Source organism: Urocitellus parryii, chromosome 6, assembly GCF_045843805.1.
Source record: "Urocitellus parryii isolate mUroPar1 chromosome 6, mUroPar1.hap1, whole genome shotgun sequence".
Taxonomy (NCBI): domain Eukaryota; kingdom Metazoa; phylum Chordata; class Mammalia; order Rodentia; family Sciuridae; genus Urocitellus; species Urocitellus parryii.
In genome coordinates, this window is record NC_135536.1 from 14,429,118 (window position 1) to 14,448,343 (window position 19,226).

The following is a 19,226-nucleotide window of genomic DNA, read 5'->3' on the forward strand; positions in this document are numbered from 1 at the left end:
ATAAAAGTGATGCTAAAGTCCATTTTGGCTGCCACCCCATCAAAGTTTCCCTGTACCCCAGGGGTAACTGCTATTGTGGATTTGAGACTTATTCTTCTAGACTTTTTAAAAACTGATTTTATATTTTGTTACAATTATTTTTTGTCCACCACAGAAAAATAGACCATGCTCAGCTGGGTGTCCGAGCTGCTGTGGGTGCATTCAGAGCATTCTGATGTGGGAATTCCAAAGGGCTAAGCCTGGGGGGAGCTTTTTATTCTAATCAACCAGCCAGTGTAGACGCTACAAAGTGGTAACTAATCTTAGGAGTGAAAACTTCTGTGAATATGCCTAGACATCAGTGTCTATGTAGTTTTGACTTTGAGACAGAGAGACCTTAAATCTAGGTTTTTTTATCCAAACTCATTTTAAGAACCTGACTTTTATCCAGGTGTGGTGGAAAAACCTGTAATCCCAGCTCTCAGGAGGCTGAGGGGAGGATCGGAAGCTCCAGGCCAGCCTGGGTGACTCAGAGACCCTGTCTCAAAATAAAAAAAAAATAAAAATAAAAAAGAGCCAGGGGTGGAGTGCCTGGCCAGCATGTGTGAGGCCCTGGGTTTAATTCCCGGTATTGCAAAAAAAAAAAAAAATGAAGAAGCTGTACAGATAGATAGAGCTCTCCCACCAGCTCATGTCCATGTTCGCAGAAGAGCCAGACCTCACTGCCCACTCTTGGAAATGCGTCACATTGTTTTTTGTGTGTTGTAAGATCATACTGTATCTTCTTTTTTTTTTTTAATTTTTAGATGAACCTTTATTTTATTCATTTATTTATTTGTGGTGCTGAGAATTGAACCAATGCCTTACACATGCTAGGCAAGTGCTCTACCACGGAGCTACAACCCAGCCCCTATCAAAAGACAGCCTTGTTTTCTCCCTCCTGAACTTGACTCTCTCCATGTTAATGTGTAGCCATCCCTCTGGAGTCAGCAGATGTGAGACAGCAGATGACGGAGTGCTTGGCCAACGCGGCTGGACATTCCTTGCTAGTGAACAGGGCTCAGTACATTCCTTGCTAATGAACAGTGCCCACTAGACCCATCTAAACTTCTGAGGCCTCAGGAGGACCTTGCTGGGCTAGAGCCATGGGGAGCAGGGTCCTCAGGTCCTTCCCAGCCCACCCGTCCCTTGCTCCCACTAAGTGACTCCCTTTGTTTTGTAGATGACATGGCAGAACTCCTCCTGGGGGAGTCGAAGCTGGAGCAGTACCTGAAGGAACATCCGCTGAGGCAGGGGGCCAGTCCCCGAGGCCCCAAGCCCCAGCTGACCGAGGTCCGCAAGCATCTGACCGCCGCCCTAGACCGAGGGAACCTCAAGGTACTATGGGCCGGGATGAAGCAGAGACAGCAAGGGATGCTGGCATCATCTCCTCTGGGAGGTGTCGGCTGGGAAGGGTGGCCAGGGACGAACGGGGCCATGTTGGAGTGCTTCTGCACACAGCACGGCTCGTCTTTTGGAAGCAGGCCAGCTTCCTGGGCCATTAAGATGAACCCCTGGGGGGCTCTCTCTGAGAGTGCTCAGTGACCTACCATCCTGACAGAAGGCACCAGTCTCCCTCAGTGCTTAAAGTAAAGCCTCAACAGAGTGACCTCAGCGTTACTCTGAGGCTTAGAGAACAGCCTGACGCTTTGCTCCACTCTAGAAGAGAGAGAAGTTGGTTATGAGCGTCATCAGTGCACAATTTCCTAACCAAATCATGTGGCTTGTGAATGCAATGGGCCACTCTGGCCCAGAGCCAGGGGTTTCATACTGACTCCCACAGGCCTGGCACTGCCTCTGAGTGGGGGGCACCAGGAGCTTCGCTGCCTGAGCCTGGACCCTTGTCTCCTCGCATGGGACACTGCAGCTCCCCATTGGTCTGCCTTCCAGTCACACTCTGCTCCTCACCTGCTTTCCCCCCTTGCTCCTCGGGAACCCCTCCCACCCCTCGCCTTCCACAGGGGCATCTCTCCTTGTTCGCCCTGCCCCTCCTCCCATCCCTTTAGCTGTGGACCCTGCCCTCACTGCTTTCTGAGGCCACTCTGTTGAAATGATTAACTGCATCTCAGCCCCATCCTCCAGGTCCCCTCATCTCCCTTAGGGCCCCCTTCCCCCCAGAATATATTTCCACTGAGGACAGAGTTATATGTGAACTCTTGAAGCTCTGATTTCTTTTTTCCTTTGATGATGAGAGTTCTCTTTCACTTTCTTTCTCTTTCTGTCTCAGAATCTTCTGGGGCTACTTCTTTGGTCTTCACTCTTGTCCAATTGTATGCACTCACCTACCTGCTGTCAGAAGCCAGATTTTTTTGCTTTACCTTTTGCATCTGTATTGGAAACGTAAGTTTGCTTCCAACTTGCTGTGTGACTCTGGGGAGGTCACGCTCCTCTCTGGGGCAAGGTTCTGTGGTTTTAATGGGCTCTTGCAAGCCTGAGCTTGGATCCTCTCAGTTCCCACATGCTTTGAGACGATGAGCCTTCATTCATGTTCTTCCTCCTGGCCATCTGGCCACCTCCCTGCCTCTGTCCCAGGGAGGCCTGGGAAGCCCTGGAAAGATGGTGTTACTGTCTGCTGGCTGTGCCTCATGCCTTCTGGAAGTGCTGACAGAGGCCACCTTTCAGAAGGTCTCTGTGTCTCTGAGTGCACTGGACCACCTTAGCCCCTGGGAGGCCGGCTCAAGGGCACTGCTGTCACTGGGAAGCCCAGGCTCATGGGGACCTGCCATTGACTTGGGCCTTACACTAGGCCTTCCTCACCCCTCCTTTTGTCCTCAGGGCCAGGTCACCTAGGATGAAGTTAGGGAGTGTTTGTCTGCATGTCCACTGTTCTTAACCAAAAGACACTGGGGTGAGTCTTGCTCAGCAGGAGAGAGTGGAGGGACAGTGGGCCTGTGGGCCACAGCTCACAGGATAGTCATTCAGACCCAAGTGTCCTGCCAGGTATGAGCCTGTGACTGTGTGTTAAGGGAGACATCCTGCTCAATTCTTTCCTATCCTTAACCTTCATCTTGAAACATTAGCCATTTATCTCTCTGGCCTTTATTCTCTGTCCTCTTCAAACCAATGTGGTAGTAAGAACGTTAAATTTCAAGTTGAAATTCCACAGTTTGAGTCCCTGTTCTGAGCTTATAAGCTGTGCCATCTTGGGAAGTTATTTAACTTCTCTGAACTCCATGTTTCTCAGCTAAGGCTGACATGGGTCAGGATTGTTTTAAGGCTGAAATATGGAAGGGCTTTCAAAGCTCTACCCCACTGGACACCTGCCTTTTACTGTTGTTTTATTGCTTCTACCAAGGGGTTTCCCTCTTGTTGCTGTTTTTAGCTTCCTTCACCTGATAAAGCATGTTCTAGAGTCGAGCAGCTTCTGCACAGGTATGTTGCCACACTCACACTGGCTAATGTGGAACTTCTAAAGTCCAATGTGTCTCAAGTGACTGAGGCTGGGAGGAGCAGTCAGCCTGCAGTGAGGGCTGATGGAGCCTTGGATGAGGAGGTTGCCTCTGGTTTAGGGCAAGAAGATTGTGCTTGTTACACACAAGGCAGCACCTGGCCCCCTGCTGGGGCTCTGCCTCCACTCTGGAGCTGGGTGGCTTGGACCGAGTTACTTTCTTGCTGTCACTGCTGTGGGCAAGCTCTCCTGGCAAGACCCTCCTGGGGTGTCCATCCTGTGCCTCTGGACTATGAGTTTCTCCAAGCAGATTTTCCATTGGGCTCTACAGTTTCCTTTTTTTTAGACTTACTTTTACTTAACGTAAAATGGACCGTTTGAACCACCGTTAGTGCACAGCTCAGGGGTGTTATGTGCATCATCACGACCACTCACCCCCAGGACTCTGTCACCTTTCTGGATGAACCTCTGACCCCATTTGGCACCAGCTCCTATTCTCCCTTCAATTGGCTAAAGTGAGGTTCCAGAGTCTCCTAGGAAACTCTCTGAAGTACCCAGCCCTGGAGCTGCTTTGCCCTGCCGTGGGTGCTTTCTTCAAAGCTTTTCACCTTCTCAAGTCTGTCTCCAGGTGACGCTCTGACTTCCTGCACGGGACCCTCTTCCTGGGCCCCTCTGACACCCTCTCGGTGGCCTTGGTTCTCTGCTGTCCTCCCATGCTCGGTGCTGCTGTTACTGGTATCCTAGGCCTGAGGCCCAACTCCAGTTCTGGCCACTCGGCCCAAAAACCAAGTGGACAAGGTCATGGCGAGAGCAGAAGAGGAAACGAATCACGTGGCCACCTTGGGAAGGCAGATGACACTTGGTGTCCTGGCCCTGTCTTTGGGGCACTGACAGGAACTTTGGATTTAAAGGAGGAGGAATCAGGGTGGAGGGCGGGAGGGTGCCTAACTAAGCAGCGTTGATCAGACTGTGGTCTGCTGGGCCGTGCTCTCAGGCCCGGGTCTGCCAGGAGGCTCTGCCAGGTGGCTCTGCGGCAGTCCTTCTGACTGGCGGGGGCAACTTCCACCTGCTTTCAGTGTGTTCGCCTGTCAGACCTGTGATTCTGGGAGGGGTGATGTGTGGGGACTTGTAGGCACCATTCAGGGGGACAGAACGGGAGGCTGCCGCTCTTGCCTCAGTCTCCCAGGAGGACGAGGTAGGCTAAGCCCGTGTGTTACTGGGTTGAGAGGAAGGCTCCTTGGTGATCACAGGCCTCCGCGTAGGAGTGAGGCGCCTGACCCGGAGTTGAAGGTAGTCAGGGAGGCAGACAGAAGAGGAAGCAGGGGTGCTGGGGCTGACCCTGCTTTTAGCCCCCCACAGGGCCTCACAGGCCTCAGTAAAGAGTCGCTGCTCTCAGCACAGTGGCCTTCCTAAGGCCCGTTACACTGTCTGGTGTCCCTGCTCCCTTCAAAGAAGTGTCGACCCCTTTGGCAGACAGGGCTGCTTCTCCATGCTCTGCCTGCTCTCCTGTGTTTTGTCACCTACCTGTCAGAGCCGCAGGTGACAGAGGAGTGCGGGTGTGCCTCTCTGAGCAGAGCCACCAAGTGTGACAACTTAGCTGTGAGGAGAAGGCCCAGGAGAGGTGATGGATGTGTTTCCTACTCTAGATGGCTGGGTCACCTCTTGTCTCCAGCCAGTGAGGCTGGGGAGGGCAAGGCAGAGGAGGTGGCACTTGGGGTCGAGAGGGGACAGGAAGGAAGGTGACCCCTCAGATCTGCCACAGCCCTCAGCCGTAGGAAGGAGGACTCTTGTCAGCAACAGCTTCACAGGCTTGATCACTCAGTGGGAAACATTGCCCCTGATGGGAAAGTAAGTTCTGCCTTGTAGCCACTTTGGCAAGCCCCATGTGGGTGATTTGGGCTCTGGTCTGTGCATGTCCAGTGCCAGGGACAGGACCCCAGGACACCAGGCAGTGGCCTCTCTTGTTTGGGGAAGGTGCTCACATCGTTGTAGTGCTTACTAGGGAAGTGTTCCTTCCTTCTGGGGCCCAGTGCAGCTCAGGGCCCGAGGGGAGCCACAGGGGTCTGGGTTATTTGTTTTCACAACGACCTTGAGATATGATTCCCATGCTGTTTAGTTCACCCACTTAAAGTGTACAGTGCAATGGTTTTTAGCATCTTCCTGAAGTTATGCACTCTGTCACCATGATACCCTGGAACATTTCAGCACGCCCCAAAGGAACTATGCATGCAACCATCGGTCGATATTCCTAGTTCCCAGACCCCAGCCCTTGGCACACCGACTTACTTCCTGACTGCAGATTTGCCTCTTCTAGATGTTTCCTATAATGGAGGCATACAATATGTGGCCTTTTATGGCTGATCTTTGACTTGGAATAATGTTTGGGGGTTTCCTCTGTATTGTGGTACTTAATTTTTGATCATGACCAATATTCTATTTTATGGCTAGACCACATTTTTATGGATACTTGGGTTGTTCGTGCTTTGGGCTGTTGTGGGTAATATGCTGTGAACATTGATGGGCCAGTATTCATGTGGGGGCGGGGGGCTTTATGGCAGTAGATGGCTGGGCCCTGAGGGAGCATCCCACAAAATACTGTAGGAAAATGCCTTTCTCTCCTTTTCCTTCTAGTCAGAATTCCTACAAGAGTCCAATCTGATCATGGCCAAGCTGAATTATGTGGAAGGAGATTATAAAGAAGCTCTGAACATTTACGCCCGGGCGGGCCTTGATGACCTGCCACTGACAGCTGTCCCTCCGTACAGGCTGCGGATGATTGCAGAATCCTACGCCACCAAAGGTGAGACCTGGGTCTTTTTCCCTCCGTGTCATGTTGCTGGGGGTAGCAGAGCCTCCTAGGAGTCCCCTGTGAGAATCCCAGCTAGGCCCCTGTGATGCCCCACTGAGTACTTGGGATGGTTTTAAGCTCAGCAACACTCTGTTTCCTCAGAGCTTGAGTTCTTTGATTATTGCTCAAGGGAACGAAGGAGAAGCATTTCAGTAGAGTTTCTTGATTATTAATGTGCAACTTCACTGGGGACTTTTCTTGGTAATTGAGTAACTGGACAGTGTATGTCATGTGGTCAACTTCCCACATGCTCTACCATGTTTTTTATTCATTAATGTCACCCCTGGCTAGTTAAGGTCAATCCACAGCAGTTCCTTTGATGATTAACAGGGTCCCTATTCAAGGGTCAGAGGGAGCTTGTAGTCTAGCATGGTAGGATGCAATCTCACAGAAAGAAAAGGCAGGACACAGGTATTATTGTTGCTAAGCTGCCGATTCTGTCTCTGTCACTTCATAGAATTAGTGTCAGGATGAAGTGAAATACTGTACGTAAAGCTCTTTATGGTGCCCGGCACATGCTCAGTGCTCAGTGAATATCTTTAGATGCCAGCCCCAAACAAGGCAGCTAATGGTAATAGCCAGGGGTGGGTGATACCTTTGCAGGTAGCCTTCAGCAGGGACACTTGGATCTGGACTTCCCAATACTAAGAAGTCACTCTCTGAAGGACCCCCTCTGCCTCCTGCTCCTGCAGTCCTGACTGTGCATTGTGACTGACTGTGGCTTACACAGGGGCCTGGGCTCTGGGCCCGACCCTCTAGAACAGCAGCAAGCTGGCCACTTGAGTACTGCCAGCACATTCTGTCCAAGATGTTGGGGCTCCAGGGGGTCCAGCCTGTGGGACTCAGGTGTTCTGTGCAGTGTTGGCTTTGTGACCTAGCAGCTGGGTCATTGGTGGAGGATGGAGGTGGCTTGGAGGCCTGAGCTAAGGTCTTCGCATTGGCCTAGACATAGGAGGCTGGAGGCAGGCTGTCTGCTGGTGACAGTGCCAGCTCAGTCTTTTGGCTGCCATGCAAGGTGGGAAAGGAGATTGGTCCCCAAGTCTGCCCTGGTGACATTGGTTAACAGTGGCCCTCCAGCTATGAGTATGACAGTTGGCTCTTGGAACACTGGCTGGCTCAAGAGGTTGTCCAAGTCTGGCTAGTTTCTGAGCTCTGGAGATGTGAGTAGAGTCACATGTGTGCAGGAAGAAGGGATGGCCACTCGTTTAGAGAAAGTGGACAGCAGCCTTGGAAGCTCCAGGCCCCCGAGAGCCTGGTTGGCAGCTAGGGCAGTGTAGAGTGGAGGGAGACCAGCTGAACTGCCAGCCTGGGTCCAGCTCCCACCTCGGGCACGCGCTGGTCTGGTGTCCTTGTGCAAATTCTTTTGTTCCTCAGTCTCTCCACATAGAGGTCTCACCAGGTCATCAGGACCGTGTGAGAGAGTACACATGCAGTGCTGAAAGGCACCTGGCACACAGCAGGCATGATGAGACGGTAGCTTAATAGATGAGTGTGCTGTGGGAGGGGGCCATAGGAGTGACTCATAACAACCCGGGACTTGCCAGCCCAGTTGACGGAGATGCCCAAAGACAGGTGAACTCTCTGAGGGCTTAAGAGACCTTCAGTCTTGGCTGTTTCTTCACCAAGGTTCCAGAGAATTTTCAAGGAGAGACAGTTGGCAAGAGAGCCCATGACTGCTGATGTACAAAGCACCTTAAAGCAGAAGGATGCCGTGGCCGGTGGCTGCCCAGGCAGGCTGTTCATTATTAGCTCAGGTTCCCCACACTTGTAAATTAGCATTTCAACATCGAGCCCCTTCATTCTGCTTAAATATTTGTTTTTTCTAGTTTCTTTGGAAAGAAGGGAGAGCTATCCTGTCCACCCCCATGGCCAGACCATTGGGGTTGCGGGGCAGCTGCCCCTTGAGTGGGATATCCCCAGCTCTGGCCCTCCCCATGCTGCCTTGCAGTGCTCCAAGCAGCAGGACTGACCTGCAGGCTTTCTAGGTCCACCTGGACCTGTTCATGGTGATCCAAAGGCTGACATGAAACATGATCATGACCAAGGTTTTAGCCAGAGCCTAGTCTCCACCATGACCCGCGCAGATGGGACAAACTGGGTTTAAACAGGCTGGCTGCAACATTAAGCTAAGAAGGTGGTTGTGGAAAATCACATGGCACAGAAAGCAGCATCCAGAAAGCAGGCAGGACGGCTCTTTGACTTTCAGGGTCAAGCTTGTAGGCTGGAGCATGAGCCTGTGTTTGATTTATTTTATAACCCGGATAGGGATTCAAGGGCGAGGTCTTGCTTCATGGTGTCTTGTGGTCAGCAGATTGATTGGTATCTTTGCAGGTCACTCCCATCTCAGGTGCTGTGTGGGATCTTAGGCAGAGCTTGAGGGGAAGGTTTACCTGCATCAAGTGATCAATCCCCGAGGGGGTGCTACAGGGCTTTGGCAATGCCAGACCTATCCCCTCACTTGGCTACTATGCGCAACAGTCCACACAGCCCATGGATGGCTCGTGACAGCCTGGAAATGCCATGGCTCCCACACATCTGCTCTTCTGAGTGGAAGGGAGTTGGCCATTGCTTGCTGGGAGTCAGAAGCCAGTACCCTTCAGTTACTGAGGCCTTCTGTGGGCCAGCACCAGGTGGGACTTTACTGTCTTTTACTTCTCCAAACTCCAAGCTTACAGATGAAAGAAGGAGACCCGGTAAAGTTACCAGTGACCTCAGTGACCAAGTGCACTGAGATTCCTGTGCCCTGCACTGCGTCCTCTTTGGGTTTCCCGTTCAGGCCTCACAGCTGCCCTACAGTGTGAACACCATTATGCTTTCTGTTTTGCAGACAAGGAAACTGAGGCAAGTTAGAGGGAAGTTAGAGAACCTTGGCGGGGGTCTAGAGCAAGAAGAGGTCAAACCAGAACTTGTCCTGGGAAACTAGTTGAGAGCCTGTGCCACTCTGTGAGTGGCAGGGAGGACTCAGCTGAATGGAGCGTGCTCAGCAGTGAGCCCAGATCTCAGTCACTCTGTCCTGTTGGCATGTGGGCTGGTCTCCCTCAGCCATGCACAGCTTTCTCAGGCAAAATGCATCCAGGTCTCCGGAGAATGCCCTGGATTTGTACCTGCTCCCCTTCTCAGGCCACCCCCTGATGCCTTCACCTCAATTCCACACTCTTGCCTGATTTTCTTCCTGGAAGTTCTGTTTTTTTAAGTTCTGTGTCCTGTCCTCTCTGAAGCCACCTGGGACTCACCCATTCACAGATGCCCGTATCTGGTGCCATCTTGGCATAGTGGATTAGGATCGTTTGAGAAACGTAGAGAATTGGTTGTAGTATCACCAGATGCGCCTGCCTGTCTGTGAGCTCCTGTAAAGGAAGACTTTCCTCTCGCTCGTTTGCTGTCCTTGGGACCCAACACAGTGTCTGTCACATAGTTGGTGCTTAGTTAATGATGACATTTTACAGGTTCCCCTGCTTGGATTTCTGCCCAGATGCCTGTCTTGTGGGTGGGGCGATCTGGGAGCCATGGCTCCTGGCTGGTCACGGTTGGACGTGCTTTCTGTACCTTTCTGTGTGTGAGATGCTGAGCACCTATGGGCCACTCAGTCGCCCCCTGACAGCCGTGGGGCGCACCTGCACAGACCCACGTGCCCACTCTCCCGGAGCTGAGGCCACCTCCTCCCCTTCTCTCCCTCGCACCATCTCTTAGACCTGAGTAGAGAAATGAGGACAGGCGGAAGAGTGAGAAGCTCCTCGGTGTCTGGCAGGTTGGGTTAACCTGGCGAGTGGAGGGCTGACTCTGGGATAAGGCTCAGGGAATCTCTGGGATACCAAGTGACCACAGATGTTGTTCCCCCAAGACAGGAGGCTGGGAGCAGTAGAAAGAAAGAGGGCCACCGTTTGTGCTGGGACATAAGGTGAATTGTGCTGTCAGGACAGTGAGAGCTGGAAATGGCGTGGCCTCTGGAGATGGCCTTTCTAAGTAGCTCTGCTGTGATAAAGGGACCAAACACACCTCAGCCCACCTGGTCAGGGCTGGTGGGGCTGCTCTGCTCCCTGGGAGATGAGACTCTGGTGTCAGGTAACCTGCTGTTCCATTCTGATTTTATTCTGTGATTTCTAGGTACCTTCTCTAGGTTCTCACTCTAAGTCTCATGTTTTAAATTTACAAGACGGGGCTCTAACAATACCTTACAAGAGTAAACAGGAAGGTGCTTTGAAATATGTAAATGGAGGCCAATGAAAGGGGCTTTGTAGAGTGTGACCCCACTACAGCGGAGGTTGGGAGCAGCAGGAGGCTACAGCCTTACCCCCCACAGTCCCCGCATCCCCACACCCCGCATCCCCCTCCTGAAGGCCCCGCCTGTCATGCTCTTTTGCTTGGGTAGCCACTGGTGCTTCCAGTTGTCCCTGGGATTGATCTCTTGTCCTTTCTCCCATGTGATATTTAATTATTCTGAATGTAGACCAAACACATGTGTGTTATAAAATCCAGATGCTCAGACAAGACAGAGCAAGACCTATTCCCCATCTCCCCCGAGGTGGGCTCTTAGCACCTTCCTGCCTCTCCTCCCAGAGGTCCCTACGCTTCTCAGATGTGTGATTTTTTTTTTTTTTAATCAGAAGGGGATTTTACAATGTTCTCTGCTTTGTGACTTGCTTTTCCCACTTCACCAGCGATCATAAACACTTTCCATGGACATCTCTGCAGTTTGGGGGACTGTGGAACTTCTCATTGTGTGCACGAGGTAAAACTTACTTAGCTAAGCAGCCTCTGTGCTGCACAGAGCTTTTCAGGGCCACACATGAAGCTGGGAGGAGACGTAGCCTGGTCTCTGTGCGTTTCCATGTGATTTCCACAGGAGAGCTGCCAGAAGTGGAGCCTGCCCTGTGGGATGGCCAGACCTGTGTGTCTTCCTTCCTGCAGTGAGGGTCCAGCTCCTCTCGCTCTGGCCAACATGCAACAGAATCCTTTTCATTTAAAAATGAACATTTATTGGTTAGTTGTGTGCTCAATATAGGGTATTTGGAAAATAAACAAATATAAAAATTTATATTAAAAATGAAATAGTCACCAAAAAATTCACATATATTTCTATTAAATATACTTATATATTGATAGTTATTTAAAATCATTTCTATATTGTCAGTTACCATACTGCCACTTTGAGTAGTTAACCACTGTTGAGTGTATATTTAAAAATATGTAGTGTATATACAATTTTATATTTAATTGGGATTATGCTCCATGTACTCTTTTATATTTTTTTTACTACATGAGTGTACAATTATTTTTCCATATCATGAAATACTTTCAAAAATGTAGATTTTGACATCTGCACAGTGGCGTGCCTTATGGTTGATTTTAAGCCAGTTGCCTGGGGAGAGTCTAAGTGACCAGCGTACTTCACTTAGTATAAAGTCCTCATGGCCTGCCTGTGTTGAGCTGGTGTCAGAATCCTTCCTTCTAGAAAGTGAATGATGTTCCATTCTGTGAATATACACCACGTGTTGACTTAGTTTGTGGCCTAATATGTGGTCCATCCTGGAAAAGCTCCCATGGGCACCTCAGAAGAAGGTGCGTGCTGCTGTTGGCAGGCAGGGTGCCTGAGCATGTCCACTGGGTCTGGCCGGCTGATGTGACAGGTTCTGTTTTCTTACCTTCTGTCTGTCCATTCCTTACTAAGTGTGGAACAGTTGTTACAGAATTCTCGACTTCTCCCTTAAATTCTGTCTGGATTTGGTTCACATATTTTGATGGTCTGTTATCAGGTGTGTAAATGTTTTCACCTGTCACATCTTGCTAAACCTTTTATTAATATAGAAAATCCTTAGTCTGTTGCACTCTTTTTTGATTTAAAGTGTATTTTCTCAGATATTAGTGTAGCCACCCCTTTCTCTTTTGGTCACTATTTATGTGAAATATCTTTTTTCATCCTTTCACTTTGATTTACTGAATGGTCTCTCACAGACAGCATGTAGTTGGACCGTGTTTTTCACACTCCTCTGCCAGTCCCTGTCCTTTCACTGGGGAGGGCATCCATCTTTGTTGAGATCCTTGGTTCGCCCTTCAGCTTCGAGCGACTGTCTGGTGTCACTTTGTTCCACCTGCAGGACTTCCTTGAGCGTTTCTAGCAGTGCAGACACAGTGGCAGTGCGCTCCCCCAGCCCTTGTTTACCTAGGAGTCTCTCAGGTGCTCCTCTCTTGGGAAGGACAGCTTTGCCAGACACAGGTTCTTGGCCAACAGAGTGTTTCTTCCAGTACTCTGGATATATTGGCCCACTCACTCGCTGCTTTTTGGGCCATGGATGTTTCCGATGAGCAATCTCCTGATCACCCACCGAGGATTCCTTCTATGTGATCGCTTCTCTCTTGCTTTTTGAGCATCCTCTGTCTTTGCTAAGTTGGTTATAATGTAGGTCTCTTCAGTGCATCTTACTTGGAGTTTGTTGAGCTTCTTGGATGTTTGTGTCCATCTCTTTCATCACATTGGGGACTTTTTCAGTCACTGGAGGGAATGCTTAGCTGCCTGGCTTCTGTAGGCCGCACGCTGGTGGCTCTGGGAACACTCGCATGGCTGCTGACCATGACTCTAAGTTACCATCAAGCCTTCCTCTGGACATTGCCAGCTTTTAACAGACTCCAGGTTCCAAAAATGTTACATGGGACAGACTGTGCCTATGTCATTGTTGCCTAAGCAGGAAGATACTCCTGGGACTTCCCACCATCTTCTCGGAATCCTGTTTATAGCTTTTATTTGATTATTTATTTTTGGGCACTGGGGATGGAACCCAGGAATTCCCTGCTACTGAGCTACATCCCCAGCCCGTTTTATTTTTATTGAGACAGGGTCTCACTAAATTGCAGAGGCTAGTCCCACACTTATGATGCTCCTGCCTTAACCTCCCTAGTAGCTTAGAGGTGTGTGCCACAGCACCTGACAATGTTTCCAGCTTTTTAAAATAACATTTATTGGTATATAATTTACTTAGTGTACCATGTTATATAACCACCACCATCAATTTCTGAAAAATTCTATCACCCAGGCCTAAAAAGAAACCTATATTCATTAGCAGTCACTTCCTGTTTTCCAAACCCCATCCCCAACCTGCAGCCCTAGTCAACTGCTAATTATTTATCTGTATATTTGTTTATCCTAGGCATTTTATGCAAATGAATCATATTCTATTAGAATTTTTACATCTGTCCTCTTTCCCCTTGTCTGCTCTTTTAAGGTTCCTGCACGTGAGAGCAGGTGTCAGTCCTGGTGACATTGAGCGCTGTGCTGTCCTGTGAAGATCACATTTGCACATTGTTAACCTTGCGTTCAGTTGGTGAACCCTGGGTCGGTTCCACTTTTTGGCGATTCTGAATAATGCTGCTATAAACACTGCATAGAGATTTTGGGTAGACATTCTCATTTCCCTTGGCCACCAGGTCACTGGGCAGCTCTGAGGAGCTGGTCATGGCTGTTTTCCAAGGCAGCCTCACCAGCACAGAGGTTCCCTGCATCCTCATCAGCGATGCCAGTGTCTGTCCCTTGATGATAGCTGTCCTACAGCAGGTGAAGCCAGCCTCACTTATTCGCAGTTGCCTAACGACGAGTGATATTGGGCAGTTTTTCATGTGCTTATTGCTTTTTGTATATCTTGTTTAGAGAGATATCTATTCAAACCCTTTGCCTAGTTTAAAATTGGAATATTTGTCTTTTTACTCTTTGAGTTGTAATAGTTCTTTGTGTGTTCCAGTCTTGTACAGATACATGGTTTGTAAGTATTTTATTCGAGTCTGGTTGTCTTTTCACTTTCTTTCTTTCTTTCTTTCTTTCTTTTTAGTTGTAGTTGGATATAACTTTATTTTATTTATTATTTTACGTGGTGCTGAGGATCGAACCCAGGGCCTCCCATGTGCTATGCGAGTGCTCTACCACTGAGCCACAACTCCCACCCCCTCTTTTCACTTTCTAATGTTAACCTTTGAAATGCAAAAATTTCTTAGTTTTGATTAAATCCAGGTTATCTATTTTTTCTTCTGTTGTTTTCATGCTTTTGATTTTGTATCTAATAAACATTGCTTAATCAATGCTATGAAGATTTTCTCCTATTGTTTATTCTAAGAGTTTTTTGTTGTTGTTTTTTGTACTAGGGTTGAACTCAGGGGTGATTACCGCTGAACCACATCCCCAGTCTCTTTTATTTTTTATTTTAAACAAGGTCTTGTTAAATTGCTGAGGCTGGCCTTGAACTTGCAATCCTCTTGCTTCAGTCTCCTGTGTCACTGGGATTACAGGTGTGTGCCACTGTGCCCAGCATAGTTTTATATTTTAAACTCTTAAATTTAGGTCTCTGATCCATTTTGGCCTCTCATCAAAATGTTTCAGGCACATACTTGTAATCCCAGCTCCTGGGGAGGCTGAGGCAGAAGGATTACAAATTTGAAGCCAGGCTGAGCAACTGAGTGAGTTTTGATGCTGTCTCAAAATATATTTGGTCTCTCATCCAAATATATGTTTGTGAGGACAGGGGAAGAATTCTTTTCTTTGGGGATGGGTACTGGGAATTGAACTCAGGGGCACTCCACCACTGAGCCACATCCCCAGACCTATTTTGTATTTTATTTAGACACAGGGTCTCATTGAGTTGTTTAGCACCTTGCTTTTGCTGAGGCTGGCTTTGAACTCGCAATCCTCCTGCTTCAGCCTCCTGAGCCACGGGATTATAGGCATGTACCACCACGCCTGGCTGGGAAAAATTCTTTTGTATGTGAATTTCTAGTTGTGCCAGCACCGTTTGTTGAAAAGACTATTCTTTCCCTAATGAATTGTCCTGTTATTCTTGTTTAATCAATTAAACATCAATGTAATTGTTCATTTCTGGACTCTCAGTTCTGTTCTCTTGGTCTATATGCCTATCCTTATGCCAGTACCACAGTGTATTACTGTAATGTTGTGGTTTGGATCTTTAATGTCTGCCCCCAAACTCATGTGCTATGCAATGCAGGAATGTTCAGAGGGCTGAAACGAGGAAGCTGTCACCTTATTGGTGGCCTAATCCACCTGATAGATTAATAATTTGAATGGACAACTGGGTGGTAGCTGTAGGCAGAGAGGGTGTAGCTGGAGGAAGTAGGTCACTGGGGATTGTCCTGGTCTATACCTATCCCTGGCCCCTTCCTCTTTCTCTCTCTCTGCCTCCTGGCTGCCATGAGCTGAGCAGCTTTCCTCTGCTACAGCCTTCCTCCATGATATTCCGCCTCATCTGGGTCCTAGGGCAGTGAAGTCATCCTGTTATCTACTGAACCTCTGAAACATGAGCTCAAAATAACCTTTTTCTCTTTTAAGCTGTTCTTGTCAGCTATTTTGGTCATAGTGACAAAAAGCTCACTAACATGTAGCTCTATAGTAAGTTTTGAATTTGGGAAGTGTAAGCCCCTCCAACTTTTTTTTTTCCAAGATTATTTTGGCTCTTGTGGACCTGTTACATTTCCACATGAATTTTAGGATATATTATAAATTAGTGCAGGAAAAATTTTGATAGAGATTGTATTGAATCTGTATGTCAATTTGGGGAATAGTATCATCTTAACAGTGTTAGGTCTTATAATCTGTGAATATGGGCTGTCTTCTTTCATTAATTTAAAAAATGTTTTGTAGATTTTTGGTGACAAGGCTTACATTCCTTTTGTTAACTTTTATTCTAAGTATTTTACTCTTTTTGATGTTATTATGTATAGAATTCTTTCTGATTTCATCTTGAGATTGCTCATTGCTATAGAAATACAACCAGTTTTTAGATAGTGATCTAAACTTATTAATTAGTTCTAATAGCTTTTTTATTAGAGCATTATAATTATACATAGTATTTGGGTTCATTTTGACAAAATCATACATTCAAGGACTTTGATGTTGATCCCCACTATCCCCCTCCCTCCCCCATCCCTATTCTCCCTACTTTACTAAACGCCCTTTCTTTCAAACATATGTAAAGGTGAAGTTCCCTCTGGTACCTTTATATATGAATATAACATGATTTTGTTAAATTCATTCCATATTTCGTCCCCCTTCCCATCCCTCCTCCCTCCTTCTTCATCTCCTCTTATTCTTGTGATCTTCCCTGAATTTTTATGGTATCTGATCCCCTCCCCAACTGCCTCCTTTCCCTTATTTTGCTATCTTCCACATATGAGAGAAAATGTTCAATCCTTGATTTTCTTCATCTGGCTTATTTCACTTAGTATGATCTTCTCCATTTCCATCCATTGACTAGCAAATGCCATTATTTCATTCTTTTATATGGCTGAGAAAAACTCCATTGAGTACATACATCACATTTTTTTTTTGAGAGAGAGAGAGAGAGAGAGAGAGAGAGAGAGAGAGAGAGAGAGAGAGAGAATTTTAATATTTATCTTTTAGTTTTCGGTGGACACAACATCTTTGGTGGTGCTGAGGATCAAACCTGGGCTGCACGCATGCCAGGCGAGTGCGCTATCGCTTGAGCCACATCCCCAGCCCTCTATTCATTTTTTGATGGGCATCTGGGTTGATTTAATAATTTGGTTATTGTGAGTTGTGCTGCTATAAACACTGAGGTGGCTATATCATTATAGTATGCTGATTTTAGATCTTTTGAATATATATCAAGGAGTGGATCATATGGTGGTCCTATTTCTAGTTTTTTGAGGACTCTCCACACTGCTTTCTAGAGTAGTTTACTAATTTGCTGTCCCACCAACAATGTATGAGTGTACCTCTTTCCCCACATCCTCACCAACATTTATTATTATTGATATTCTTGATAATTGCCATTCTGACTGGAGTAAGATGAAATCCTAGTGTAGTTTTGATTTGCATTTCCCTAATTGCTAGAGACGTTGAACATTTTTTTTTCATATTTTCCTGACCATTTGTGTTTCTTCTTTTGAGAAGCTTCTGTTTTATTTTTTGACCATTTATTGATTGGGCTATTTGTTTTTTTGGCATTGAGTTTTTTGAGTTCTTTGTATATTCTGGATATTAATCCTCATCAGACGAGTAGCTAGCAAAGATATTCTCCCATTCCACAGGCTCTCTCTTCACCCTCTTAATAATTTCCTTTGCTGTGCGAAAGCTTTTTTAATTTGATGGCATCCCTCTTATTGATTCTTGGTTTTATTTCTTGAGTTTCTGGGTCTTGTTTTGGAAGTTGGTGCCAGCATTTCTATAATGGAGTGTTGACCCTGTTTTTTTCTAGCAGTTGCAAGGTTTCTGGTCTAATTTCTAAGGCTTTGATCCATTTTGATTTGACTTTTGTGCCAGGTGAAAGATAGAAATCTAAATCTAATAGTTTTTTTTTTTTTAAGGACTCTCTAGAATTTTCTACATAAGATCATCTGAAAGTAAATGTAGTTTTCCTTCTTCACTTCCAATATGGGTAACTTTTTTTCTTCATTGCCTGATTGCCTTGGCTTGTACCCCCACTGCCATGTTGGACAGAAGTGACCAGAGTAGACATCCTTATTTCAGGGGGAAAGCATTCAGTCCATTAAGTATGATTTTTCAACCTGAAGAAGTTCTTTCCTATTTCTAGTATGTGGAGAGTTTTTGTCATTAAAACATGTAAGATGTTGAGGGCCACAGCCGAGTCGGGATGACGCATGGCATTTTTGCCAGAAGTAATGGTTGAGAGGTGACGCCAGCAAGCCATTAAGATGATGACTTTTGACTTCTCGCAGAGTTCCCGTTGAGTTCTGGTTTAGCTCTCGAGGGGATTCCTGAAAAGTTCTCATTGGTTGGGGAAGTGCGGGAGGGGGGATTTCCGGAAGAGGGATTTCCGGTTGTTGGTTCCTGGAGGAGCCGCGAGGGGTTCGGGAGAGTTCCCGGGGAGCAAGCATGTGTGGAGTGTGCTGGTGGAGTTCAGAAATAAAGTTTGTTCCTGCTTCAGTGGCTCGTGATTTGTGCCCAGCCAGACTATGGCAGTAAGAGACTGTCAAAAGTTTTTTTTTTCCCTCATTGAGATGTTCATGCATTTTTTTTGGTGCTTTATTCTTTATAATATTTTACCTTTGTAGATTTTCACATGTTAAACCAACCTTGCATTCCTGGGATAAATCACATTTGGCCATGTTATGCAGTCCTTTATAGCTGTGGGTTTTATGTGCAATTCTGTGTTGAGGACTTTTACATCTCTGTTCATAATGGATGTAGGTTGTTTTCTTGTGACATTTTTGGGTTTGTATTATTGGCATACTGCTGTCATAGGATGAGTTGTGAAATGTTCCCTCCTATTCTACCTCTTGGAAGAGTTTGTGAAGGATTGGTGTTAATTCTTATTTAGACATTTAATAGAATTCACCAGTGACACCATTTGAGCCTGGGTTTTCTTTGTAGAAGTTTCTTGATGTCTGATTCAGTCTCATTACTGTACTGGTTTAGTTGGTTTGAATGGCCTTCACTTGCTCTCCGTGTCCTCTATGGCATTTGTTCATTGAGTCCTGAGCCGGTCAATCATGGCAAACAACCCTGGTCAGAAAAGTGGACACTTTTAGCTAGTTCCCAGTTTCAGAGTCAATGACTTTAGGAGTATTCTCTATTCTGTTTTTTAAGTAAATGAGCTGCTACTCAAAATATTACTTAAAAAACAGAATAGAGAATACTCAGCAAAGCTGATACATATCATGGTCAAAGGAAGCAGTACTTCCCATAAGTGCAGTTGATGGACAAAATCATCCTGGTGAACAAATCCTGTTTTTTTTTCTCCTGCCAAGAAACTGTCAACCACTGCCAGATTTTAAGCAGGAAGGATGACTTAATTAAATTTATAAGTAAGAAGGCTCTTTCTGGCACAAAGCAGAGAAAAATGAGAAGGAATTAAAGACTATAAGGAAGGGGGATGTGAGCTGGCCTTGGCCCTTTCTCCATGCTCTTCTGCATTTCAGGGGTCCTATCTTCTGCAGATAGTTCCCCAGGTGTCCAGGTCAGTAGTAGGCTTGTGCATGGGCGAGGCCGACAGGAGG

At 47.0% G+C, this 19,226-nt stretch overlaps 1 protein-coding gene across 7 annotated transcripts in view; it reads left to right on the plus strand.

Moving 5' to 3' along the window:
- The window catches only part of Ttc7b (tetratricopeptide repeat domain 7B), a 232,165-nt gene that overhangs the window by 20,284 nt on the left and 192,655 nt on the right, over positions 1–19,226 (plus strand). For 6 of the 7 annotated variants that reach the window (XM_026394209.2, XM_026394208.2, XM_026394211.2 and 3 more), the window contains exons 2-3: positions 1,202–1,356; positions 6,038–6,206. In XM_026394209.2, the coding sequence (XP_026249994.2) occupies positions 1,202–1,356; positions 6,038–6,206 (324 nt within the window). Of the gene's footprint in view, positions 1–1,201; positions 1,357–6,037; positions 6,207–19,226 lie in introns of those variants that run through there. The other variant, XM_026394214.2, reaches the window with a different exon arrangement.